The sequence below is a fragment of the Scyliorhinus torazame genome, chromosome 13 (assembly GCF_047496885.1).
Source record: "Scyliorhinus torazame isolate Kashiwa2021f chromosome 13, sScyTor2.1, whole genome shotgun sequence".
Lineage (NCBI taxonomy): Eukaryota > Metazoa > Chordata > Chondrichthyes > Carcharhiniformes > Scyliorhinidae > Scyliorhinus > Scyliorhinus torazame.
This window is the reverse complement of record NC_092719.1, coordinates 39,994,197-40,019,271: the sequence shown is the minus strand read 5'-3', so window position 1 is coordinate 40,019,271 and position 25,075 is coordinate 39,994,197. Positions and strand designations below refer to the sequence as shown.

Below are 25,075 nucleotides of genomic sequence, written 5' to 3'. Positions count from 1 at the left end.
ATTGGTGGATAGGGTGCACTTGCTCCATGCCAACCCCCAGTATGCCTATGTGGCGTACCCCGACGACCGCCAAGATATTTTCTCCCTCAGGGACCTGGCACCAGCAGGTTCCACTCATACACACTTCCCCGGCCCGGCGCCACCCTTCCCTCCCCCGGCGCTCCCAACATTAACCCCACCAGGACCATCCCTCCATCCCTGTCCACGCAAGAGGATGAAGAGAATTTTGGCACGCTCCCGGGGTCACCCGACATCAGGCCAGCACTGACGTCGCCAGCATCGACATTGCCGCCACCGTTACATCGCTCCCAGTGGAATGTCAAGGCACCAGACCGGTTGAATCTCTAACTGGCACCGGACTTTCAAAAGACATTTTTTTTCTCTCCTAATAAAACACTGTGCATAAATTCATTACTGTATATAGTTCTCCACCACCCCCACCGGACTCATTTTTAACAGGGGGTGAATGTGGTAAACCACTGTTACACCTGTATTAGGTGATGTAAAGTAGAACCTGTACTACAGGTTCGCCAGTAGCCCCTGCCTGCTGGCTCCACCCAGTGGGAGGAGTATAAATATGCGTGAGCTCTATTCAGCAGGCATTTCGCCAGCTGCTGTGGGAGGCCACACATCTTACTGCAATAAAGCCACAGTTGTATCCAACCTGAGTCTTTGTCCAATTGATCGTGCATCAGCTCGCAGTGACCAGCACACAGCCCAGCTTCATACTTCTCCACCCTCTCGATCACCACAGCCAATCGGGGACCACCTGCTCCCAGCATTCTTAAAAGCTGGTCACGGCCATTGGGCACTTCTTCCCGAGATTGGGGATGCCGCGACCGATCACTCCATGACCCTCCCGAGACCCGCCTGTGACCCACCCATGGGTCACAAGCCTGAGTTTGAAAAACCCTGGTGTAGTTCATAGAACCTTAGAAACGCACAGCTTAAAGTAGACCATTCAGCCTCTCATGACTACGCCAACCAACGAGCTGTTATGGCTGACCCTGCATTCCTGCTTATTGGCTGCAAGTTCCTCAACCTCAATTAGCTGTCTGACTCCCTTTTAAAATTATTCATGGCTTCCACCACCTCCTCAGGTAGAACATTCAAAGTCCTAGCAACTCTGAGTGATGTAAAATGTAAACAAATGTCCTTGGTTCGCAAAGCCCCATCAGTACAGGGACTGCTCAAGAATGCTGAGCCGTGGGCCTGGCTGCTCTCAGAGGGCGTGTAAAATGAATATTGAGGCCCTCATTTATATTTGGATGTTTCTTAGAATCTCTACACAGAAGGAGATCATTCAGCCCATCGAGCTTGCCCCAACCCTACCAAAGAGCACTCTACCCAGGGTGCAATTTTTATTCTGTAATTTTCAGTGACTTTGCAATATAATTTTCTCTATTTTGCTTGTGAGTTAACTTTTGAGCTTTAACACATAAGCTTGACATGTCAGATTGGGTTCAAAGTCATGTACAATTTTACTCAGCAAACAATGTCCTCCCCGTGTGTGCGTGAGTTTCCTCCGGGTGCTCCGGTTTCCTCCCACAGTCCAAAGATGTGCAGGTTAGGTGGATTGGCCATGATAAATTGCCCTTAGTGTCCAAAATTGACCTTAGTTTTGGGTGGGGTTACTGTGTTATGGGGATAGGGTGGAGGTGTTGACCTTGGGTAAGGTGCTCTTCCCAAGAGCCGGTGCAGACTCGATGGGCCGAATGGTCTCCTTCTGCACTGTAAATTCTGTATTCTGTAATGTGGGAGACCCTTCCTGACAAATCTCCTTGATTTCTTCAGAGATGTGATAACAAGGCCATTGTAAACCCTCTGACTTTATGAATTTGAACTTCCACAAGACATTTGATAACGTTCCACACAAAAGTTACAAGTTAAGCCTGGTGTTGCAGGGATTTAGGGTAAAATATGGAGATAGATAAGATATTTGGCTGACGATCCCCAGTAAAGGCAGCCTGCGGCAGCTATGGCAACAAGAAGGGCCTTTAGGCTTGCCTGGAACACAGTTTGCCACTGGGAGGCCACCTCAAGCGGCCAAACTTGTTCCACAGCCTGCAGGAACCGGGAAGCTGACTGAGAAATCCCAGTCATCCTCCTTTAATTGGCCATTAATGAGATGCTTTGGCTACCTCTAATCTGCCACACACCAATCCCACCTCCACAAAATTGGCCTGGGAACCGACTCTGAGACTTCTGTGGCTATTTTAAGCTCCCACTGCCTCTGATCCCTGCTCTGGGGTGGCCTAAAAATCAATCACCTGATAGATATTTGGAAACAAACATTTTGGCAGGCTCTTTCTCATGAAGGCCAAGACTTTACAAACCACTGTTGAAATGTGATAAAAGTGTTTCTTTTAATTAATTACTCACTGAGTGCTTTCTAGGAAAATGCGGCTAGCATTCTGGAAAAACAACATTCCAACTGGAATGAAGTGAATGACCAGCTGATCCATCAGTGGGAGATTACTGAAGTCTGAACAAGCTAAACCAGGGACGTAAAGGTTAATATTTTTAAGGGAATTAATGTCATTAAAAAGTGCTAAACTTCCAACGTACGACTAAGTGACAGAAATCACGTTGACATGCATCCCATGTCAACAGTTAGACAGTCAATGATCAGCTTTCAAACAGTTCAGAAATTTGATATATGCTGATTTTGTTTTTCATTTGTTATGCTACGTTAAGTTAATAATGTAAGTGAGTCAGATGCATGACCCTTCAAGGGTTAAAATTCACGTGGCATTTCCTTCATCTGAGGCATTTCCTTTTTCCTCCAAATAACACACTTCATTGTTCACAACTGTGCTGCTCACTCTTACAAGGTAAAGACAAGATCCAGACACTTCACCAGCCAGATCACGCTTGTCTCTACAACCAGGTGAATTCTAGCTTCAAGTCTCAAGCAAGTGGCTCCCAAAGTCATCTTCAGGGAAACTTTGTGGGATGATATGCACCTTTTCTGTGAGCATCATTGCTTAAAACTCCCTGCTGTAGGTGACCTGTAGTTTGGCTGAACTGTGCCTAACTACACTCTGGATAAGACGGGATTTCCCTCCCCACCCTCGCCACTTCCCCATACAGATTTTTCATTGAAAAAAGACATCCAATCACATAGTAGCTATCCTTAAATATTCTGTTTTGTCCCCTCTCCCCAAAACTCTTGCCTTCTAGAATTCCTACAGCGCAGAGGGAGTCCATTTGGCCCATTGAGTCTGCACTGACCCTCCGAAAGGACATCCTACCTAGGCCCACTTCCCTGCCCTATCCCTGTAACCCCTCCTAAACTGCACATCTTTGGACTGTGGGAGGAAACCGAAGGAAACACATGCAGACAATGGGGACAAAGTGCAAATTCCACACAGACAGTCGACCAAGGCCGGAATGGAACCCGGATCGCTGACACTGTGAGGCAGCAGTGTTAACCACTGTGCCACTGTGCCACCTTGATTGTGTGGATATGAAAGGATGATAATAGCAATATGCTGTAAATGAAGGAAGAAGCGAAAGGATCAGATGATCAAAACCAAAATCACGTTTGAAACATTTGCTTCTATTTTCTTGTCGTTTGACATGTTGCATATCTGGTATTATGACTGGCCACCGCACAACCTGGACAATGCGCAGTAATTAGATAGAATCTGAGTAAGCATGAGTTGGAATGGATACAGTGCTCAATTCTAGGTCTATGGTGTATAAAATAAAGCTGCCATTGTGAAAATAATTTTCTTGTAAAGCTTGACAGGTTGTGTAAATATGATTTAATAATCTGTCTATGTTCAGTGATAGATATTAAACACAGCTACGATTGAGTTTTTATTTCTGCATAATCAACCCCTCCTTCAGTTTTTCTTTAATGATCTGGGTTTTGTCCTGTCAGTCAAATATATGAATCGTCTCTGCTATAAATACTGAGCAGGTCTGAATTATTTTCATCTACACAAGTCATCCTACAACATCTGTCCATTCTATACAGTGCCCAGAAAGAGAGCCCCCCCTGGCCACCTTTTGAGCTGCTCCTTGTAGGCAGTTTTGGTATGATTGGCAGTGGCTTGGGAGCAGTAATTACCTCTCTAATAAGGATCGTGCCTACCATTGAGGAGAACCAATAATCAGGAATGGGAGGAATTACCTACAGGGGAGAAAAATAATGAATGAGCTGGGAGGTTGCGAGAGGTGAGGTTTATGTGCCAACTTCAGTCACATCTCTCATTACAAATTTAGTGTGCAGGATTAACTGGATTAAGGATTTTGTAGTCACGCATTGAAAGTGGAATTATCTTCTTAAACCTTTACTTAATTATTATTTAAAGACATGGCTCCAATGGGATTTCATGAGGTAGATAAAACCTGTTTGGGTCATCTGTGTACTGACCCTTTGTATCATCACCAGCAAGAGAAAATCCAGCCATTTCCTCTTGGCATTACCATCACCAAATTCCCATTATCAACATCCTGAGCAATGCCGTTGACCAGAAACCTAACTGGGCCAGCCATATAAATGCTGTGGCTACGAAGGTGGGTCAGAGGCTGGGGATTCTGCAGTGAGCAACTGACTCCCCAAAGGCTGTCCATCATAGCTCAAATCAGAACTGTGATGAATATTCTCCACCAGCTTTGAAGAGTGCAGCTTGAACAGTACTTGTCACGACACCCTGGGCCATTGTGTGGTCAATTCCAGCCCCACTTAACCCGGAGTCACAACAGTGAAGCAACAGTGCTACCAACCACTGTGCTACCATGACATCTGCAAGATTAATTGCAGAAACTTATCAAGGCTCCTTCGACGGCACCTTCCAAACCTGCAACCTCCACCATCCTGAAATACAAGTGCCGCCAGCACAAAGGTCAACCACCTCTCCATAATCACACGCCACCCTGACTCGGAAATATATCACCACCCCTTTATAACCACTGGATCAAAACCCTCAAACTCCCAACAAAATATTCTTCACCACACGGACTGTAGATGCTCAAGATGGAGCTCAACACCACTTTCTCTGGTGCCATTTGGGATACACGGGAAATGCTGGCATTGCACGTGGCACTCACATCAAGCAAATGAATTTTAAAAATACATAAAGAGGGTCATGGGATCAACACTGTTCTGAAAGATTTGTTAAAAACTGCACTTTTAAAGGCAGGCATAAAATGTAGTAAAGGATCTCTTCGAGGAACATCCATTATGCAGTTTGTAACGATTGCTTTGGGCCACGGAATAAAAAGACTTTTGGACCGGTGTGAAAAAATTACATTGCAAATGGATTAGAGTACTGTGTGAGAGGCTAAAAGCAGTAGCAATTTGAAATAGAAGCTGGATCTGAATTGTTATGGGCCAGGGTTTAGAGAACCTCAAAGTGTACATGGAGTTCACCTGACCCACAACTTTTAATAGATTGTGGTATGGGGAGCACACGGCCCACTCTACAGGTGTGGTAGAGCAGAAATGGAAAAGTATATTTAAAGCAAAACAATGTTTATTCTATGAACTCAAGTTCACACTTTTAAAACATACAGTGAACATCTTAGCAACCATTAATTCAAATACAACCCCCAAAGAATACAACACTAAGTAATCCTTTAAACTTTCCTTTTAACATCCATAAAACTTAAAACACCTTTTACCAGAAGCATATCAGGTTAAAGTTACTACTGTTATTAGTTTTAAATCACCAGGATTGATTTACAGTCTTTAGATTACAGAGAGAGACTCTAATACACGTTCTGGCTGTGACTGCAGCTATCTAGCTCTGAAAATGAAACAAAAACACACCCTGCAGCAAACAGCCTAAAACGAAAGTAAAAAGCTGACAGACAGCCCAGCTCCACCCACTCTCTGACATCACAGCATTAATAAACACCCATTTCTTAAAGGTACTCTCACTACAGATATTTATATACACACCCATTTATAAACACCCATTTCTTCAAGGTACTCTCACATGACAGAATGAACAATTACTGTCGATTGTGGTGCTTAAGTCTATCCAGTGTATAAAATGCCCCATTTTTCCAGCCTCAGAATTGTCTCCTTGCCCATACCAGCCATAAAAGTCAGCCCACCCTCCCCCCACCACCTACACTTCAGCCACGACATGCTATACTTGCATTTAGTAATCATTCTCAACTTTTCATCTGACAAGTGCACGTTTTACTGACCTTATAAGCAGGTGCGAGAGATCGAACCGGTGGTCCGAGCAGTGTCGAAGATGTGAAGGAATTTAAGATTCACCCACACAGAACAGACCCAACATGACAAACGACAAAGAGAAATGTGTTTTCTGACCAGAAATCATAACCTTTGCTAACTTGTCGAATAACTGTGCCGCAGTGAGGGAATTCGGTGTTAGTGTAAAACTGGAAAAAGAAGGATTCCACCCTGAAGAAGATGCCCGAGTTCAAACGCACAATGAAAGCAGGGATCAGCCGATGTCCTGATCTTGAGAAGCATGTATCGGAATGAGTTCTTCAATGGTCAGATTGGTTACGTTGTCACCAAAAATGCAATGCATGTCTTATGAACTTAACGTGGGCCAAATCAGGATTTCAGAGCAACAGGTAGATTGTGTACCAGCTATATGAAACAGAAAAGTTTGGGTGAATTAAAAAAAACAACATTTTAGAGTATCCAATTAATTTTTTCAAATTAAGGGGCAATTTAGCGTGGTCAATCCACCTATCCTGCACATCTTTGGGTTGTGGGGGCGAAACCCACGCAAACACGGGGAGAATGTGCAAACTCCACGCGGACAGTGACCCAGAGCCGGGATCGAACCTGGGACCTCGGCGCCGTGAGGCAGCAATGCACCACCGTGCTGCCTCGGGTGAATTTTATGTGTTCCTAGTCTGTGTGTTGCCCACATGGACATGGAAAATAGATGGGTCCCACCACCTTCCTGTCCACCCCCAAGCTCTGCTCTATCATACAGAGGGTTGGGTGGCAACCCCTCTGCCAGATTTAAACAAACTCAAGGGTCAATTAGGTTTGATTTCAAGTCAATGGACCCCGATAATAGGCTGCCCATACCATGAAACACTTGGAGCCAGGCGGGAACGGGAAGCCTGATTTCTTTTTCAATCAAATACTTGGAGTTAGCACATTCTTTCCGTGTCTGTGTGGGTTCCACCCCCACAACCCAAAATGTGTGCAGGTAGGTGGATTAGCCACGTTAAATTGCCCCTTAATTGGAAAAAAATAATTGGGCACTCCCAATTTGTATTTTTTTAAAAATCATATACTCAAAATGGCAAGAAGAAAGGTAGGGGTCACTCTTCGGTGACTGCCCTTTACTAATCATGGGGCACCCCTCTCCTTCCCCCCCCCCTTAGGTCAGATCCCAAGGTGGAGTCGGTGTCAGACATTGGGGGAGGGTGCGGGGTTTGTCGGACATGGGGGAGTGGAGGGGTGTCGAACATGGGAGGGCATGGGTCATTGGACATGGGGGCGGGTGCGGAGCTAGCAGACATGGGGGAGCGAGTTGGACATGGGGGGGGGGGAATTTGTCGGATATGGGAAGCGGAGGGGTGTCGGACATGGCGGGGGGCAGGGGTCATCGGACATGGAGTAGATGTTATCAGGCATGGGTGTGCTGAATCAGCGATGTGGGGCAGGCCTTTCAGTCTTGTGGGCAGGGGATGTTGAGCATATTGGGGAGTGGGATTCAGGCATGGGGGTAGAGGGGTCAAGCATAGGGGCGGGGGGTGTGCATGAGGGTTCTGATGCTGAGGGTGTAGGGGGAGAACATGCAGAGTGCTGTTGGCTATCGGTGGTAGAGTGGAAGGGATCAGGCCGGTGGGGTCACGTGGTGGGGGCTGGGTGGGGGTTTGCCCGTCGAGTTGGGTGAATGGAGGCCAGGTCGGAAGTATTGGATGTTAAAAAGAGTTACATTGGAGTTAGAAATGCTTTTATTTCTTTTAACTCTTTTCGAGTAGCCACTAACGTAACACGAGTGGAACCATTCAAAGTTAGTGAATTAGATTGCTTTGTCAGATGGTTCCTAGCCCAGCACAATTGTCCAGGGGTGGTTAGCACTTCTGAACAATTGCCATGTGATCCTCACCTGGGAACTTCCGTGAGGAATTCCATAACTCAAATCCGAGACAAGGCAACAAGGAAGCTTCGGGCCATTGTATCACAATGGCCACATGGATGAAACACCCATGAATTTCAAGAGGTCCTGCAACCGAACAGTGGAGTGGGAAGTTTTGAAAACAGCTGTAATGGAAAGAACAGGATCTGAGAAGACCAGTTTCAAGGTGGTACTAGCCTGAATGGTTGATGTAATGTTGATATAAATAGCAGGGCTGAAATCTGACCCACCTTCTTATTTCAGGGGCGAATGCTATCATTGAGCCAAGTTGACACTGGAATAATCTCATATTATCCCCTAATTATTTATATTTTGTTTGCTCTTCCAGCAATTCTTTAAAAATATCTTCTCTACTATTTGGCTTGCAATTTTGTTTACCTTAGTACTTTTATTATGTGTCCTTCGTGACTCACTCTGTTGGCTGAGCAAAATTACATTTGTCTTTTGCATTTAGTGATTTGTTCATTTGTTTTAAAATTATATTCTTTAATCTTGCAGCATTCGTTTGACTTTTTTTTCAACAAGGTATTACTTTATTTTTTTAAAAGACAGCAAACAAAATGAGAGCAAAGTGTGGATTATTTGGAGAAATGGGAGCAAAATGCACTTGATTTGGAGGGATGACCAGAGGTTTTGGCTCTGCCAAAGCAGCAGCTGAAGCAGGAGTGATACAATGATTAAATGTTGGGAGAATAACTGGGCTCAAGTTCAGAAGGAGAACGCAGGCTTCTATCGTGAGTGAGTGCACTTCGGTTGAATTTTACAGCTCTATTGCTGGTGTACCTGAAGGTGAGGAGAGGCTTGTGAAAGAAAACAGATGGCCTGCTTACTGCCTTCCTGCCCACTCCAACCTGACTACCATTGCACAGTGGGTGGGTAAGGTGGCAGGCAGCCACTCCACCCTTGGACACATTGAGGCCCACAAGTGGCCATCAATTTGCTCATTCTGCCTTCACTGCGATAATCAGCAGGGGAATGTGGATGTAAAGTGGGCAGCTTTCACTACATCGGCTGCTGACAAGCAGGAGGTGTCCCCATGCCCGTTGAAGGCACCACCCCCTCCAAAATTATTTGGTGGGTGTGCTGGGTAGGCCCATCCAAAATCCCAGATTTGACATTTTAAAAATGTATTCATTCATGGTGTGTGCGGGGTCGCAGGCTGGGCCAACATTTATTTTCCATCCTTAATTGCCCTTGATGGGGCACTTAAGAGTCAAGCATGTTGCTGTGGGTCTGGAGTCACAGATAGGCCAGACCAGGTAAGGATGGCAGATTTCCTTCTCTAAAGGACATTAGTGAACCAGGTGGGTTGTTAAGAAAATTGACAATGGTTTCATGGACATCGTTAGACTTTTAGTTCCAGATGTTTTATTGCACTCAAATTCCACCATCTGCGGTGGCGAGATTTGAACCTGGGTCCCCAGAGCATTACTCTGGGTCTCTGGATTACTAGTCCAGTGACAATACCACTACGCCATCGCATCCAGGATCCATCAGTCATCATCTTCACGGACTGCCCATTTTCCTAGCAGTGGCCGCTAGCCTATCCTGGTGCTATTGGAAGTTTCAAAATGGTGCATCTTCCCAGGTGGGGGCTGAAGTCCTACTCTGACTCAATTAAAGCTGCCCGCAATGTAATATCGCTGCTGGACAGCCAGGTACCAGGTGATTGGGCTGAACATGGACTTCTCGGCTGGACTACACTGACTCTACCCTCCCCCACCCCCACCCAACCCACCCATCTCTTGTCCCCCGTGTAAATTCCATTCCTTTGAGTGAGGCCTTAATTAGAAGAGCACGTTGGGAAGCGCTAATAAGATAGGCTGGGCTGAGATTGTTTTTTAACGTCAAAATTTGGGATTAGGGAGTTTTGTGGAGTGGAAGAACGATGGGTGTAGGGAAATTCGAGGTCTGGGATAAGTCGAATTCCGAGAGTTGTAGGTAGCTTTTGTACTGACATGGCTGAGCTCCATGGAGGCTGCTAAGAGTTACGGTGGAGTTTCTTAACCCAGAATGCTAGGTTGAAAAAGGGGAGAGTGTATTCAAGGTCAAAAATGTTCAGGACAGACACACCAGGACATTCTAGCTCGGTGTTTTTCAAACGTTTTCCTGGGACCCACTTTTGTCGACTGGCTGACTGCGGGACCCACGCCGACGAACCTTCGTGACCCATGCGGCCGACCTTGTTCACTTACCTTTAATGTGAAAGTGGAGCCTGCTTGGTCTTCACAATCTCACTCGAATCAGGTTCACAGGAGAAGCAAGCAATGCGCATATCAGGTGCAGACTTCAGCCCGCTCCTTTGTGCAGTCTTCATCTTTGTGTGAACGGAAAATCCAACCTCGTACATATAGGCCGCTGTGAAGGGGAATAGCAACAAAATGCTTGTTTTACTCAGCACGGGACACTCCTGGGAGATGCTACTGCACCATGGGCTTTTGGTGTGTTTTTAATGTGCTGCCACAGGCAAAGTACAGCAGCGTAGTCTTTTCATTAGGAGTCAGCTGCAAGTTAATAACTGACTCTGGGGTCTTAACCACAAAAATAATTACTCATCCACCACTTTTTCAAAATCTGACATTTTTCCTCTCGCTTGCCAGTACTTCTCTGCATATAACACATGTGGGCTTTTGCATCCTTATTTGCAGTGGCACAATTGACAAAACCATATCTCAAGAAATCATTTTAATACTGCCTGACCACCCTGAGGAGGTCGGGCAGTTTTTTTCCGAAATTGCTGGCCGGTCCGGATGGTGTTGTTTGTGGCGCTGACTGCCTCTGCCACCTGTGCTCAAGCATGGTGAACGCCCGTGGCTGGCAGCCTCCTTCCCAGGTCGGGGTACAGGGCCATCCGCTTCTCCTCCACTGGCGTCCAGGAGGGTCTCCAGCTTGGCGTCGGTGAAGCATAGAGCTGCTCTCCTTGCTGCCACCTTGTTGGCTGCGATGGTGTGTGTGGAGAGTGAAGTGTGTACATGCGGCTGTAGCTTGTCAGCCTCCTGAGTGTCAATCGCCAATCCGGCACCGTTTCGCATTGGAATCGATTGTGTTTCATGTGGCGCCAATGCTAGCCCCTCAACAATTGCTGAAGGTGCGGTGCCTGTTTTGCTGTTGTAGAAGTCCACTAATCCTGCCCCAGCATCACCACTTAGCCTCAGGAATGGAGAATTCCGCCACCTGTTCTAGCCGTCCAGGAAAGACAATGAGATTTAAAATGGATCAAAGATGATGAATGGGGATGTTTGTGATTTCTTCACTGTTGAATTATTTTTACATGCTTATTGGCAGAATTCTATTTTTAGGGGAGCTAAAATGGTAGCTGGCCCTCATATTTTCCTCCCTTGCTGCAAAGTGATTGGTAGAATTTGTTTCAGCAAAGATTTGGAGGCAGGTTAGACAACACCTTAAGCTAGGGGCTGGAGGCTGGGTCGGGGAGATGCCGATTAGGGGAATCATGGGTTTGAGTTGGGGAGGATGGATGTGAGGTTTCGGAGGTGAGACGAGAAGGGATCAAGGAAATGAAGGATTTGTTCCTTGCCATGCGATTTGCGAGTTTAGAGGAGCTGGGAGAGATGTATGGGTTGGCATGGGGCGAAGGGTTTAGGTATATGCAGGTGCGAGGAAGTTTTCCTCACATCCCCAAGAGCACCGGCCTCCTCGTTACTGGAGGTGGGGCTGTGAGCAAGCAGGTTGGAGAGGGGGGGTCATCTCTGCGATATATGGGAGGATAGGGTATCCCTGGAGGGGATGAAGGCGAAGTGGGAGGAAGAGTTGAGGGTGGTGCTGTGGAGGGTGAATGACATTGTGTGCGAAGTTGGGCTATTACTGCTGAAGATAGTGTACAGGGCGCACCTCACAAAATCAGGGATGAGCTGGCTGTTCGAGGGGGTGGAGGATGTGTGTGAGCGGTGTTGGAGGGGCTCCATGAACCATGTTCATATGTTTTGGTCCTGCCCGAAGCTGTAGAGGCTTCGGAGGACGGTGTTTAGTTCAGTTTTGGGGGTCTTGCATGTGGATGTGAAGCCCAGTCCCCTAGAAGCCATATTCGGGGTGTCGGACTTGCCCGAGCTACAGGCGGGTGTGGGAGCAGATGTCTTATCCTTCGCCTTGCTGATCGCTCGTAGGCGGGTCTTGTTGGGGAGGACGTCACCCAGTACCTCGGCGTGATGGGGTGACCTGCTGCCATTTTGGACCCTGGAGAAGGTGAAGTTTGAGCTGAGGGGTGAAGTAAGGGTTCTACAATTGTTGGGATTTGTTCATCATGCACTCTCGGGAGTTGTGACCGTCGACTGTTGAGGGAGGGGGGTGTTTGGAGGGGGCTTGTGGGGGTGCTTTTTGTTTGTTTGGGCTTGCTTGGGGTTGTTTTTGTTTTTGTATTGTGAAAATGTTGAAAATTTGTCAAATACAAATAATTTAAACAAAAAAATTGTTTGAGCAATCTTGCTTGACTAACTATATCCAGCTGGGATTGGCAATCGTTCATATTTTGCTAGTTATTAATGTAATTGCTCACTTTCCTTTGGGTGGTGGCAGTTCTGATGTAAGTGGTGTGGGCTTGATTTTCAATAACTCCATGGGATGAACATTGCCACGGCCATATGTATAAAAACAGCTAAGTAACTAAATTGGGCCCTGTGACTGATTTGTAAAAATGAGCCAGTGCCCCATATTACAAAACACAGCAGTACACTGCAGTAAAATATTAAAAGTGGGAATCGCTGTGGCACTTGCCGAAATTATACGAAGCAGCCCTTTATTCTGAAACCCTGCCAATTTTCGCGGTGCGATGCCAGGAATGCTCAATAAAGACTGCTAATGCATTCAAACCAGGCACAAGTTTGAGTAAGGTCAACAAAACGCAGTGCACGAGATGTGGAAGACTGCTGTTGCAGATTACATGAGCTTGATGAATAAACATGGTGGAAATAGGCAGACTTTCAGACACACCGGCAGTCTGCCATCCTTTTTGCAGAATAAAGATTGAACAGGTTGCATAATTCACTGTCCATTAGGATTCATCTTGCTTCTGACCATGAATGCAGCTGCCCCAGTTTATGCTAGAGTTCATGGCTGCTAAGCCATCAGTATGGATGTGTATTGTGTGCGAATACATGGCATGATGTGTATGCCACGCAGCCAGGATTCTGCTTTTGCAAAGTTAAATGCATCTGGACCCAGCGGTACGTTCATTTTAACAATCAATCAATGTTTTATTAGATAAATTCCTGACTAAAATAAGAGATTTGTTAGGTGACAAGTTTAAAATGCATCACTGATGAACAAAGGACTCTTGTACTACTGGTGGGATTTACTGGCTGTTTGAGGTACCCTCAATAATGATGCTTAGAGGTTAAACTGTAAAGAAGGCTTTATTAGGCTAATAACTATGCTACAGATTTGGACGAGAGCTGACTGCTATACAGACCATGAGGCAGGCCTTTATGTATGGTTCCCAGATGGGCAGAGCCAGAGGCAGAGTCCCCAGGGTTCCAAGCCTGGTCTTAAAGGGGACATCACCTTACATGATGATAAGGCAGTAACCGTTCATCACACTGTTCAAGGCAGCAGGGAATTCCGATCCCACGCCCAAGCACGGGCTTCCTGGCAATGAGGGGTGCTTTCAACACCAAATCCTGTTGACAATGGTGGGACTGGTAGATCCCGCTGGTGGGCTGTCTTTCCCTCCGAAAAACACACGGCGGGGTGGCCAGTAAATACCGCCCTATGTATTGTCAACAGAAAATGCTAGATATATTCAGGTCTGATTAAAGGTCGCCGGTCTGAAACATTAACTCTTCGGCCCTCTCCACAGATGCTGCCTGACTTGCTAAATATTTTCAGCCCTTTCTACTTAGATTTCGGATTTCCAACACCCACAATATCTGGCCTTTGTACTTGCAATGTGTAGCCTGGGGGTGGTTCCTGGGTTTGAAAAATGTTATCCAAAAGATGGTACCTCTGACATTGCAACATTTCACACTGCACTGGAAAATCAGCCTAGATTATGAAGAAGTGGGCATCAGAAATGAGGTGCGACCAACTGAGCCATGTTCTGCATGTACATCTATACATGCAGCCGACATGCTGTACACAATATTTTACCAGGCCCACTAATTTACTGTGATTGTCAAAAATCCTGTCATTATTTGGTGGTATTTTTGATTTTTATCATTTCTTTAATTTTATTTGCTATTCTATGAAAATTGTACAAGCTTTTCGTTTGGATATATTCCTTATTTAATTTTAATCCCTTACCATTGTTAAAGTTGAGCATGCCCAGCAAGATGGTGTGCAAATTGCACTGGTAGAGGTCAATATTCAGTAGAAAAAAGCTTTTGAAATGTGTCCTCTGGTTTCCTTTAAATAATTTTGCAAAACAAGCAACCAAACCTTGTTGAAAGCGGATGAGAAATGGTCAAGCACTGGATGACTGTCGGAGTGTCCTGTAACATTGTGCACACTGCGTATACTCCGACTGAAGAATCTGCCTTCCGTTAATAATGTCCCTGCCCGCAGGGACCCAGAAACACCCAAACCAAAACAGGCTTTTGGGAGCCACCGGAAACACCATTAAAACATTTGTGAAGCTGTTTAATGACATTTCGACTGTCAAATTTAATCATATCATCATGAAATGTGTCATTTACAATTTTCATTTTGGTTCAAATATTTTGGTCATTGGAAATTTGCATTATGAAATAATTTTTGAGTTAATTTGGTTGGTTTACTTTTTTTCTTGAGTTGACTTCTGAGTGATAAATTTACCAAAGTGGTCATTCATGATTGGTAGTGCTCACTAGCCTGTAGAAATTTCTCGTTGCCAGTTTACAGCATAGTCCCCTCACATTCAATCTGTACATTCACAATGTCTCCAGTCCTCACTCATATCTGCTTTGCTTTAAACCAAAGGACAATGTGTGCCAAAATGTTGACACATATGGCTGGAACTTCATGACAATGGTAGTCCGGTTACTATGTATAGGGAGTGTGCCATATATACTTTGAATAGTATATACATGTATATATATATAAATGTAGTATTTGTGGCAGAGTCACTAATAAGGGCGTCATTCTCCGCTGGCGGGAGTCTTGCCGGCGCCCGGGGGTTTCCCGACGGCGTGGGCCTGCCCCACAATGGGAAACCCCATTGACCGGCCGGCGTAACGGAGCATCCCGCCGGCGGGTCGGGGCAGAAATGTGGCACGGCGGGATGGAGAATTTCGCTCAAGATGTCACTGTGATTACACATCACAGGATATGGTTTTGCTTTTAATTGTATTGACTTTGGGCCTCTACTTCTAAGGGTTTTTTTGTATTACTATCTTGTTTGAATCAAAAAGTGTGCAAGCTCTTTATATTAATTTTCATTGTTCTTTATTACTTTAGGATAATGATGTGATATACTACAATGCAAAAGATGACCTAATGAGTGTAAGTATGAGTGAAATCAATGGGTTTGAACCATGTACCATTCGAGGAGATCAAAGAATGCTTCTTTTGTTCAAAATCAATGATGAGTTTGAGGTTTCACAATTGATTTCATTTTTAAAAAACTGTACTGCTCTCACTGGCTGCCTGAAAGAAGGATGTAAATGTTACGATCCTGTCACAATTAAGTGCATGCTCTATTTGTAAGTGAGAGCAGCTCTTACTCAGGTTAGGGCATTATTCTTATCATAGAATTTACAGTGCAGAAGGAGGCCATTCGGCCCATCAAGTCTGCACCTGCTCTTGGAAAGAGCACCCTACCCAAGCCCACACCTCCACCCTATCCCCATAACCCAGTACACCACCCAACACTAAGGGCAATTTTGGACACTAAGGGCAATTTATCGTGGCCAATCCACCTAACCTGCACATCTTTGGACTGTGGGAGGAAACCGGAGCACCCGGAGGAAACCCACGCACACACGGGGAGAACTTGCAGACTCCGCACAGACAGTGACCCAAGCCGGGAATCGAACCTGGGACCCTGGAGCTGTGAAGCAATTGTGCTAACCACTATACTACCGTGCTGCCCAAAGTATATATCTTAAGTATATATAGGAACTGGATTCCATCATGTGAGGGGAGGTGGGGCGGGGGTAGAGGGAGAGAAAATATGTTCCTATGTTCTCTGGGCCTTATTTATAAACCTATGTTAAAGAAAAACTGGCTCCAGCCTCCTCCTTTATTCAGTGAATGAGCATCTGTTTGCAACACCTTTTTCACGTATTCTATGTATGTATTCTATTCACTAAAGTCTGTAAATTAAGCAAGAACCATGCTTTCTAAATCAACAGCGATAACACCAAACTACAAAATGCCACCATTAACAATACTGTAATTATTAATGATTTTAACGCTTATCATGAGGGGGCTTGGAGTTAATGAACAATAACGCTGTTTGCAGAGTGATACAAATTATTTTTGTAGAGCTACCATAAGTTCTGAGGTTTTCTTTGTGCTATAATGCTCTACTGTGCTTACTGTTTTCTGTATTTAGATTCCCTAATGTGACTAGCATCAGTGACTTCAGATGATGTAACTAGGTACCTCCTCTGTTGGAGATGCTGCAAAATGTGATATGCAGCCTGTGTTGTTCTCCTAGGTGTGATTAAACCTGACGCTGGAAGTACTGAAATGGGTCATCATTTAAAAGGCTATTTACATGTACACAACAACGCAATGATTTCCAATATTACCCATTGGCAGGGAAATTCCTGTGTCTTTACACATATACATATCATTGGGCATGAAGCAAGTACCTGCAGAAAAAGGTCACGGAAACTGTCTCACATTTAATAACACAATGCCCAAATTTCCTTGCTCGTTTAAGCTCTTTTTAAAAAAATCCCTGACCCCTAAATACTCTTTGGCTGATTATAATGGCTTTACCCTCCAGGCTAAAGAGCTCTGCAATTGAATTTCCTGCAATTATGCTTGAGCAAAACTGACATAAGCTTGGAATTCTAGTTAGGGCAGAGAACAACCATTTTCCTAGTTTTCTGCTGCTATATTTTTAAGATTTTTGAAATAATGTATTGTCACTGAGACCTGCGCTATGCTTTCTAATTCTCTGAATGTGTTTTTCAAGGCAATGGTTTAAGTCACATTCACAATTGACTAACTTCTACAATTGCATGTTCTTGAACAAGCTGTGATCAATGTCATGAATTTGCAACTTAAATCTTCATCCTTGAATCCTACCTTGTGCCTTCAGAGATACCCTCAGACCTTTACGAGGGCTTCTGCTTGTTCCCATTTTTACACTTTGGCCTACACTAATAGGATTGGCAGGACATTTGGGTGTAAGTTGACATTGGCAAAATGGGTGTAATTTCCCAGACATGTCACCACAGGAATTGCACTCCAGGGGCGGGATTCTCCGCAATCGGCGCGATATCCCCCGACCGGCGCCAAAAACGGCGCGAATCAGTCCGGCATCGCGCCGCCCCAAAGGTGCGTGTTTCTCCGCATCTTGAGGGGCCGAGCCCTGACCTTGAGGGGCTAGGCCCGTGCCGGACTGATTTCCGCCCCGCCAGCTGGCAGGAAAGGCCTTTGGTGCCCCGCCAGCTGGTGCGGAAATGACTTTGCCATGCGGCGCATGCGTGGGAGCGTCAGCAGCCGCTCACGGCATCCCTGCGTATGCACAGTGGAGGGGGTCTCGTCCGCCTCCGCCATAGTGGAGACCATGGCGAAGGCGGAAGGAAAAGAGTGCCCCCACGGCACAGGCCTGCCCACGGATCGGTGGGCCCCGATCGCGGGCCAGGCCACCGTGGGGGCACCCCCCGGGGCCAGATCGCCCCGCGCCCCCCCAGGACCCTGGAGCCCACCCGCGCCGCCTTGTCCCGCCGGTAAGATAGGTGGTTTGATTCTCGCCGGCGGGACAGGCATTCCAGCAGCGGGACTTCGGCCCATCGCGGGCCGGAGAATCGCCGGGGGGGGGGCGCCAACCGGCGCGGCGCGATCCCCACCCCCGCAGAATATACGGTGCCGGAGAATTCAGCAACCGGCAGGTGCGGGGTTCACGCCAGCCCCCGGCGATTCTCCGACCCGGCGGGGGGTCGGAGAATCACGTCCCAGATTCTGAATTCTGCTTGGTATATTGAACACTGTTAAGGCAGGGAAACAGTAAACGTTCTGAGTGAATGACAGTTACGTGATGCACCCTTTTAAAACTCATGTTTAAGTTATTCTTTTTGGTAACAATATTCATCGTTACAGGTTTTAAAGCGAGAACGAGGATTCACGAAGTTCAAGGTTATGTGAATTTATTAGATCATAGATCTAGTGAATTTAGATTAGTTGGATTTAGAACTCTCATGAGGTAGAACAACCTGCAGTTTTTAAAATTTTTTTAATTCTAAAGTACTCCCCAAATAAGTTTTGAAGGAGCTGAATTGCTTCCTGTGTGAATTTTCTCTGCTGCAGCCGAGAGATGTTGTCTTTTTGTTTCCACGGGTACCACAAGCCTTCCATCATATCATCCTAGTGCCCATTCTTCACGGGTGAACCTGGTGGTGAGTTTGATTGTTAAAGGCATTACATTGGAACTCCAGTTCTACCAAGTGGAGTATCTTGACATAATGGTAAGCCCAAAGTCTCGACCTGCACCATGTGCTGCCTGCGAAGTGGAGCCAGGATGGACATCAGCAGGAATGCTGAGAATATGGGTGGCACAAAAGACAATTGAGAACATCTCTATCTTTTTGATTGACCCATTGTTTGGCTGTGGTTTGCAACATTGGGTCGCCAGCGATATCAAAGTAAGGAATACTGGGAACTTGATGAGCCAAAATCTAAACTGAGATTTTGTAACTGTTAATTTTTACTTTGCATAAATGGGAACCCATACCAACACCATTGGAGAGCTTGAAATGTTCTTTCCATGTTCTGGGGAGGAAACTTAGAATTAACAGAAAAAGAAAAAAACTGCCAGGTCTTGCAGCTTTCAGGAAAAACAACGGTGTGGATTTAGTTGTTTTTTGTGTGATTTGAACTACTTGGCTGCAATTTTGTATTAAATGTTTATTCATACCAATTTTGATGGTTTAATACAAATGATGTTTATTTTACCAACATATTTGTACTTTTATCATTTCTAAAAGCATCGTCTTTTTTTATCAGCAGATGAATCTTTGATTTTGACATTTTAAAAATGCTCCAATCCTAACAAACAATGCGCAGAGAGCTTATTGGATTGCTGCAATATTTGGCTTCCAGCTCTAGAGGCTGTCACACCAGGAGCTGCATGGAGCAGCCTTAGCTGCTGAATATGGAAAAAAACAGCTAGAGCTTTTAAACTTCAATTTAACCTCATTGAAATAGTGTTTTAGAAATGCAACCTCCCATCTCTACTCCTGTATCTGTGGCGACGTGTTGAAGTAAACCTATAAAAAGTTGAACAACCTTCCAATTATTACCTCCAATCACAAAGTATCAAAGAGAGCGATCTAGGAATGAACTATAGCTTTAGACAAACACATAAGTGCCTTTTAGTGTTGACTAGCATTATGGAGCTTCCACCGTGAGACAAAATATTTTCTGTGAACCGAGTAGCAACATTAAACAGACTGATTTGACCAAACTGTACATTCCCTTTAACATCCAGTTGTAACAAAAAGATGAAGCCTGTGGCTGCGTGACTCGCAGCAAACTGCAATTTGCTGCAAGAGCTTTCAAGTCATGGTGTATAGTGCCCTTTCATGTAAAATCCTTTTCAAAGTGCCACCTGCAGTCTGCAAAGATTGTACGGCAGTTGTCTGTCTGACTGGGAAAGGAACCTTACAAATAGAATAACATTACATCCTCTCTCCTTTCTAATCTCCATGTATCCTATTGTATCTGGACTGCACTTCCTTTTTGCTCATTGTTTTCTCCGTGACCAGCTTTTAAAGTTTATTCAGATAATACAATTTGATTTAAATAAAACATTAGAAGTAAATTATTGTAAAAGCTATACAACTCAAAAACAGACCATTTTGCTTGGCCGACCCATGCAGGCATTTTTGCTCGACTTGAGCTTCCTGCATTCTTCCCCATGTAACTCTATCATGGGAGTCCTCTATTCTGCAGCCTAATTTGCTCATTGTTGTAATATATCTTTAAGGGTTTTCAGCACAACGTCAGTAGAAGTTAAGTGTGCCCATGTGATCCAGTCTTAGTTTCACTTTTGCCTTTGAGCAGAGCACACACGCACGGCTCTGATGCTGAGGTCGTCAAGTTTTCTGCCTTTGTATAAAGGTTCTCATCTGCCTAGTCTGAATAAAAGAACTCACAAGTTGTTTACATAATCCTGATTGAGTGATGGTGCCTTCATGTTATCATAATTACATGGCATTGGTCCAGCCTTCTCTTAAATGCATCGATATTATTGGCCTCATCTACTTTCTGAGAGAGCAAGTTCTGATTTCCATCACTCTGGGGATAAAGAAGTTTCTTTTGAATGTTGCCTTGGATTTCTTGGTTGGCTATCTTACATTGATGGTTTGTGGTTTTGCTCCTCTTGCAATTGGAAATATATTCTCAGTCCACCTTCTCAAAAACTTTAAAGACCTCTGCTAGATTACCCCTTTCAACAGTACTCCAAGCGTGGTCTAACCAATGTCTGATAATGGTTTAGGAGAGTTACTTTTCATTCTCCGCCCCTTTGAAATAAACCCTACTGCTTGGTTTACTTTTTCTTCTGGTTTTATTAACCTGCATTTCTATTTTTGGTGATTTGTGTATTTGAACTCTCAGATCCCATTGCTCTTTGAACCCATTAGGGTTCTTATTTCCAAACAATATGTGACTTCCTAATTATTGTTGGCTGCTGCCTCTGCGTTAATGCTTCCAGTGTTCAGGCTAAGTGTTGAGGCCTCACACTCTGATTGGGATGCCAGGCACTAACACTCACTGCGGCATGGCACGTCTACCCACAGGAATCCACTTGGGATCTGTGAAGTGTTCACATTACTAACATTGTCAATTCCCGATTAGCAATAGCCTTCAGCTGTGCAGCCGGAGGCTGCCATGGTCAGTGAGAGTTAAAATGACCTTCACCACATTACCATGGATAGGGCTGTGTCCTGGGTGATTGGTGGGACATAATAATAATGATATTAATAATAAAGGCAGCAGCTAAAGTTGCTCCTGTTATGGGTATATATGATCCAGGGGGTGGCATGTCGGACCTGTGGGCGCTGAGCCTTTCGCCCCCAGCCTAGAGTTGTCCCCCTGCTGATGGTGGGCGGTCCTCTGACAGGACCCGTACCCCCCTGGGGCTCCTCCACACGCCTCGAGCACTGGGGCAACAGCTCCGGTGTCCCCGGGCTGTTTGCCCGATTTTGAGGATGGCTACTCAATTCCTCCGATCCCCACAGCAGTCGTTTCACTAGTTTCACGTTTTAAATAGGTGTGGTAAAGGGCACCTGCGTGACAGCCCACTGGAGAGCTGGTTAAATCATGGGGGTGCCGTTTGATAAGGGGCCTTTCCCGTTAATGGGATGGAGATCGGCCTTAACTGGTGATTATTGGTTTCTTGCTACGTTGCGGCGGGATCTGGATCTCGCTAACTGGAGCGTGTTGGTTAGATTGGAAAACGATCGGTGCCCAGCGCAGTCCTGATTTTGGCCTCTCCCATGATCTAACTTGCTTGCTCGGAATCGCGCCCTCTGTGATGCAGATGTTAGATCGCGTCCAAAATGTTAAAAGGAGATTATAAAACATTTCAACTTGATAATTACAGGAAGTGCCATATAATTTGACTTGGCTCCATAGTATGTTCCACTCCTAGGTGCATTTATGTATTATGCATTTTGCAATATGCATTTTGTGTCAAGCATACAGTCATAGAATCATACCATAGGATCCTTACAGTGCAGAAGGAGGCCATTCAGCCCATTGAGTGTGCACCGACCCTCTGAACAAGCACCGTACATAGGTTCATTCCCCTGCCCTATCCCCGTAACCCCACCTAACTGTTGGACACTTGGGGGCAATTTATCATGGCCAATCCACCAAACCTGCACATCTTTGGACTGTGGGAGGAAACCAGAGCACTCAAAGGAAACCCACGCAGAAACGGGGAGAACGTGCAAACTCCACACCGACGGTGCTAACCACTGTGCCACCGTGCTGCCCAGTCCGAGGGCAAAGCATTTCAACTTTAAAAATTACTGAAAATACAACAGAATTCAACTTTTCTTCATACAGCATGTTCCTCTCTGAGGTGCCTGACTACAGTTTCAATCTTCTTGATATTCACCAAATATATTCAATGTGATTCACATAGCCCGGGGTGATCTACAAACTTTCGAGCCCATCAGTGCACTATGGCTGCCTTAGACAGCAACCTTTCCCCATTGCGTCTCTGTGGCGGTAGCTTGGAACTTGGAATATGCCAGTCTGAAACTCTCAATCGGGGAAGTCTCTTTGCATTGGAAGACCAGCCAGTTTTGGGCAGACTAAATCGTATCTTTCACTGAAATGTATTCCTGCAGTCGCAGTTGATATTTATCTTGGTGTGCGTCCCTGGGAACAGCCAATAGAGCACAGAGCTTGTGTCACAGGGTTGCATGGGAAGAATCTTGACAATCTCGACAAAAAGCACTGCATCTCTCTCCAGATCTATTCCAGAAGGAGATGAACAACAATCTCGTCCCCACCATATTCTCATTTTTTTCACAGTTGCCACATTTTTGCCCACTCACATAGCCTATCTAGATCTCTTTGAGACCTCTTCACGGCTTACTTTCCCAAATAATGGCATCTTACTAAATGTACCTACACGAGGGGACTGAGTGTAATGTATCTGAGTCACTAGTATGTATCATACAGAATTGAAGCCCCAGCACTGATCATTGTGATACCCCACTATTCAGCCTGCCAACCTGAAACATTCCATTTATTCCGACTTCGCTTTCTATGCATTAATGAAACCTTAATAGAATCATTGAATCAGAGAAAAGTTACAGCACAGAACGAGGCCACACTGCCCATCTTGTCCATGCCAGCCCGAAGACACCAAGGTACCCTTTCCAGTCCCAACAAATCTGGACTTGGTATCCTGGACGGGATTCTCTCAGCACGGGGCATATTCCTGCACCCGATCCATAGCTCTGCAGCTTAGAGCACTTAAGGTGCCAATCCAGGTACTTTTTAAAAGAGTTTAGGGTTTCTGCCTCCACCACCAACTCGGGCAGCGACTTGGTTTCCCTGCTTTCTCGTTCCCTCTGTTCTTGAATAAAGGGGTATGTTTGTTATCTTTCAATCTGCAAGGACTATCTGTACGAATTTCTACAAGATCAAAATGAATACATGCACTATCTCTGTAACCACCTCGTTTAAAACCTTCAGACATAGGGGGCGGGATTCCCTAATCCCACGGCAGTGTCCACGCCGTCGTAAACGCCGTCGCGTTTTACGACGCTGTGAACGGGCTGACCCGACGACTAATTCTAGCCCGCAAAAGGGGCCAGCACAGCACTGGAGCGGTTCACGCCGCTCGAGCTGCTGACTCCGGCACGAACTGGGCGCCGCAGGATCCGGGCATACACAGTGGCTCCGGTGCCAATGCACACATTGGCTTCCTTCAACGCGCTGGCTCTGACGCAACATGATGCAGGACTACAGGGGCCGGCGCGGACGAAACGAGGCCCCCAGCCAGAGAGGCCGGCCCACTGATTGATGGGCCCCAATCGCGGGCCAGGCCGTCACTGGGGTCGGAACCCCCATCCCCCCCACAGGCCGCCCCCCGACCGGCGGCGCACCAACCACACCGGCGCCAATGGCGCCGATTCTCTGCTCTGCGGAGAATCGCATGCCGGCTTTGGGGCGGCGTGGCGCGATTCGCGCCGGTCACGGGGATTCTCCGGCCCTGCCCGGGCTGAGAGAATCCCGTCCAGGATACCAAGTCCAGTTTTGTTGGCATTTAGTCCTGTTATTTTTTCCAATATTATTTCTTTCCGCATAATAATTCCTTTAAGTTGCTGAAAGAGGCTTTGTTGGTTTAAAAAAAAAGTCTTTGAGTTTCTTTTTATGTATTATTATTGTCCAACTAACAGGACTTCCTGAGTCTGGTGTTCATGGATACATAAATATGTGGGAGGTGACTTGTGTGAAGTATAAATACCAGCACTGAATTGGGCAGAATGGTCTGTTTCTGTTCTGTATATTCAATGTGATAGGGTCTCCTCCGTTTCAGTATTTTTCTTCCATCTGGCCCATCTCTGTTTCTATTCCCAGAACTTTTTTTTGACCGAGTGGGAATGTTCTCCATTTTCTGCTTGGATTTTGATTTTTTTTTAAGCCACTAAAAAGGAAAAATAAAAGTGCAACCGTGTTTGTGTATTTGTAAAATTTTAGCTTGTTCTAAAATTTTCTCTTTGTTGTGATTCTATTGGCTTAAAATCCCTTCTGCATTCCTTCTCATGCATTGTTATTGTCCAACCAACAGGGTGTTATGCGCCTAATATTCATGGGTAAATGACCCTTGTATAGCAAGATAATTCAGGCACGAACAACGTACCATAATGCTTAAATTGCAGCTGTGATGTCTTCATAGTCCAATAATCATACAGAAGAAAGGTACAAGATTGTGCCAGAAACTGAGAACTATAAAATATTCACTCTTTGATTCTTCTTCCCCCCACCCCCCTAAAGTCTGAAAGAAATGAAAGCCGTCCAAGGATCAAACCGGATTTTCAGTTCAACCAAGCTTTCCGACGCCGTGTGGACTTCAACCACACAGCTGTCCACATCCCCACAGACATCTACGAGGGCTGTAAGTATTCTCTGCTTTTTGTTTGCCGTAACGCATTTTAAAAAAGCGCCAAATTCCCTTTGGTGCATGATTGCTTCTCTCGAGCAGTTTCCATTTAATGTGGCAGGTACAGTAACACATAACAGGAAGGCTACGTCTGAACAAGAGTAGCAGGATTTTCATTCAAACGTATGATTCAAATGTAAATAATGTTGTGGCATAGATTTTGAATATCACCTGGAAGATTATGTGA

At 45.5% G+C, this 25,075-nt stretch overlaps 1 protein-coding gene across 4 annotated transcripts in view; it reads left to right on the top strand.

Annotated features, from left to right (window-relative positions):
• The window catches only part of LOC140387976 (voltage-dependent calcium channel subunit alpha-2/delta-1), an 890,358-nt gene that overhangs the window by 352,428 nt on the left and 512,855 nt on the right, over window positions 1–25,075 (top strand). For 2 of the 4 annotated variants that reach the window (XM_072471398.1, XM_072471397.1), the window contains exons 5-7: window positions 15,483–15,527; window positions 18,303–18,338; window positions 24,723–24,843. In XM_072471398.1, the coding sequence (XP_072327499.1) occupies window positions 15,483–15,527; window positions 18,303–18,338; window positions 24,723–24,843 (202 nt within the window). The remainder of the gene's footprint in view (window positions 1–15,482; window positions 15,528–18,302; window positions 18,339–24,722; window positions 24,844–25,075) is intronic. The other 2 variants (XM_072471400.1, XM_072471399.1) reach the window with 1 other exon arrangement.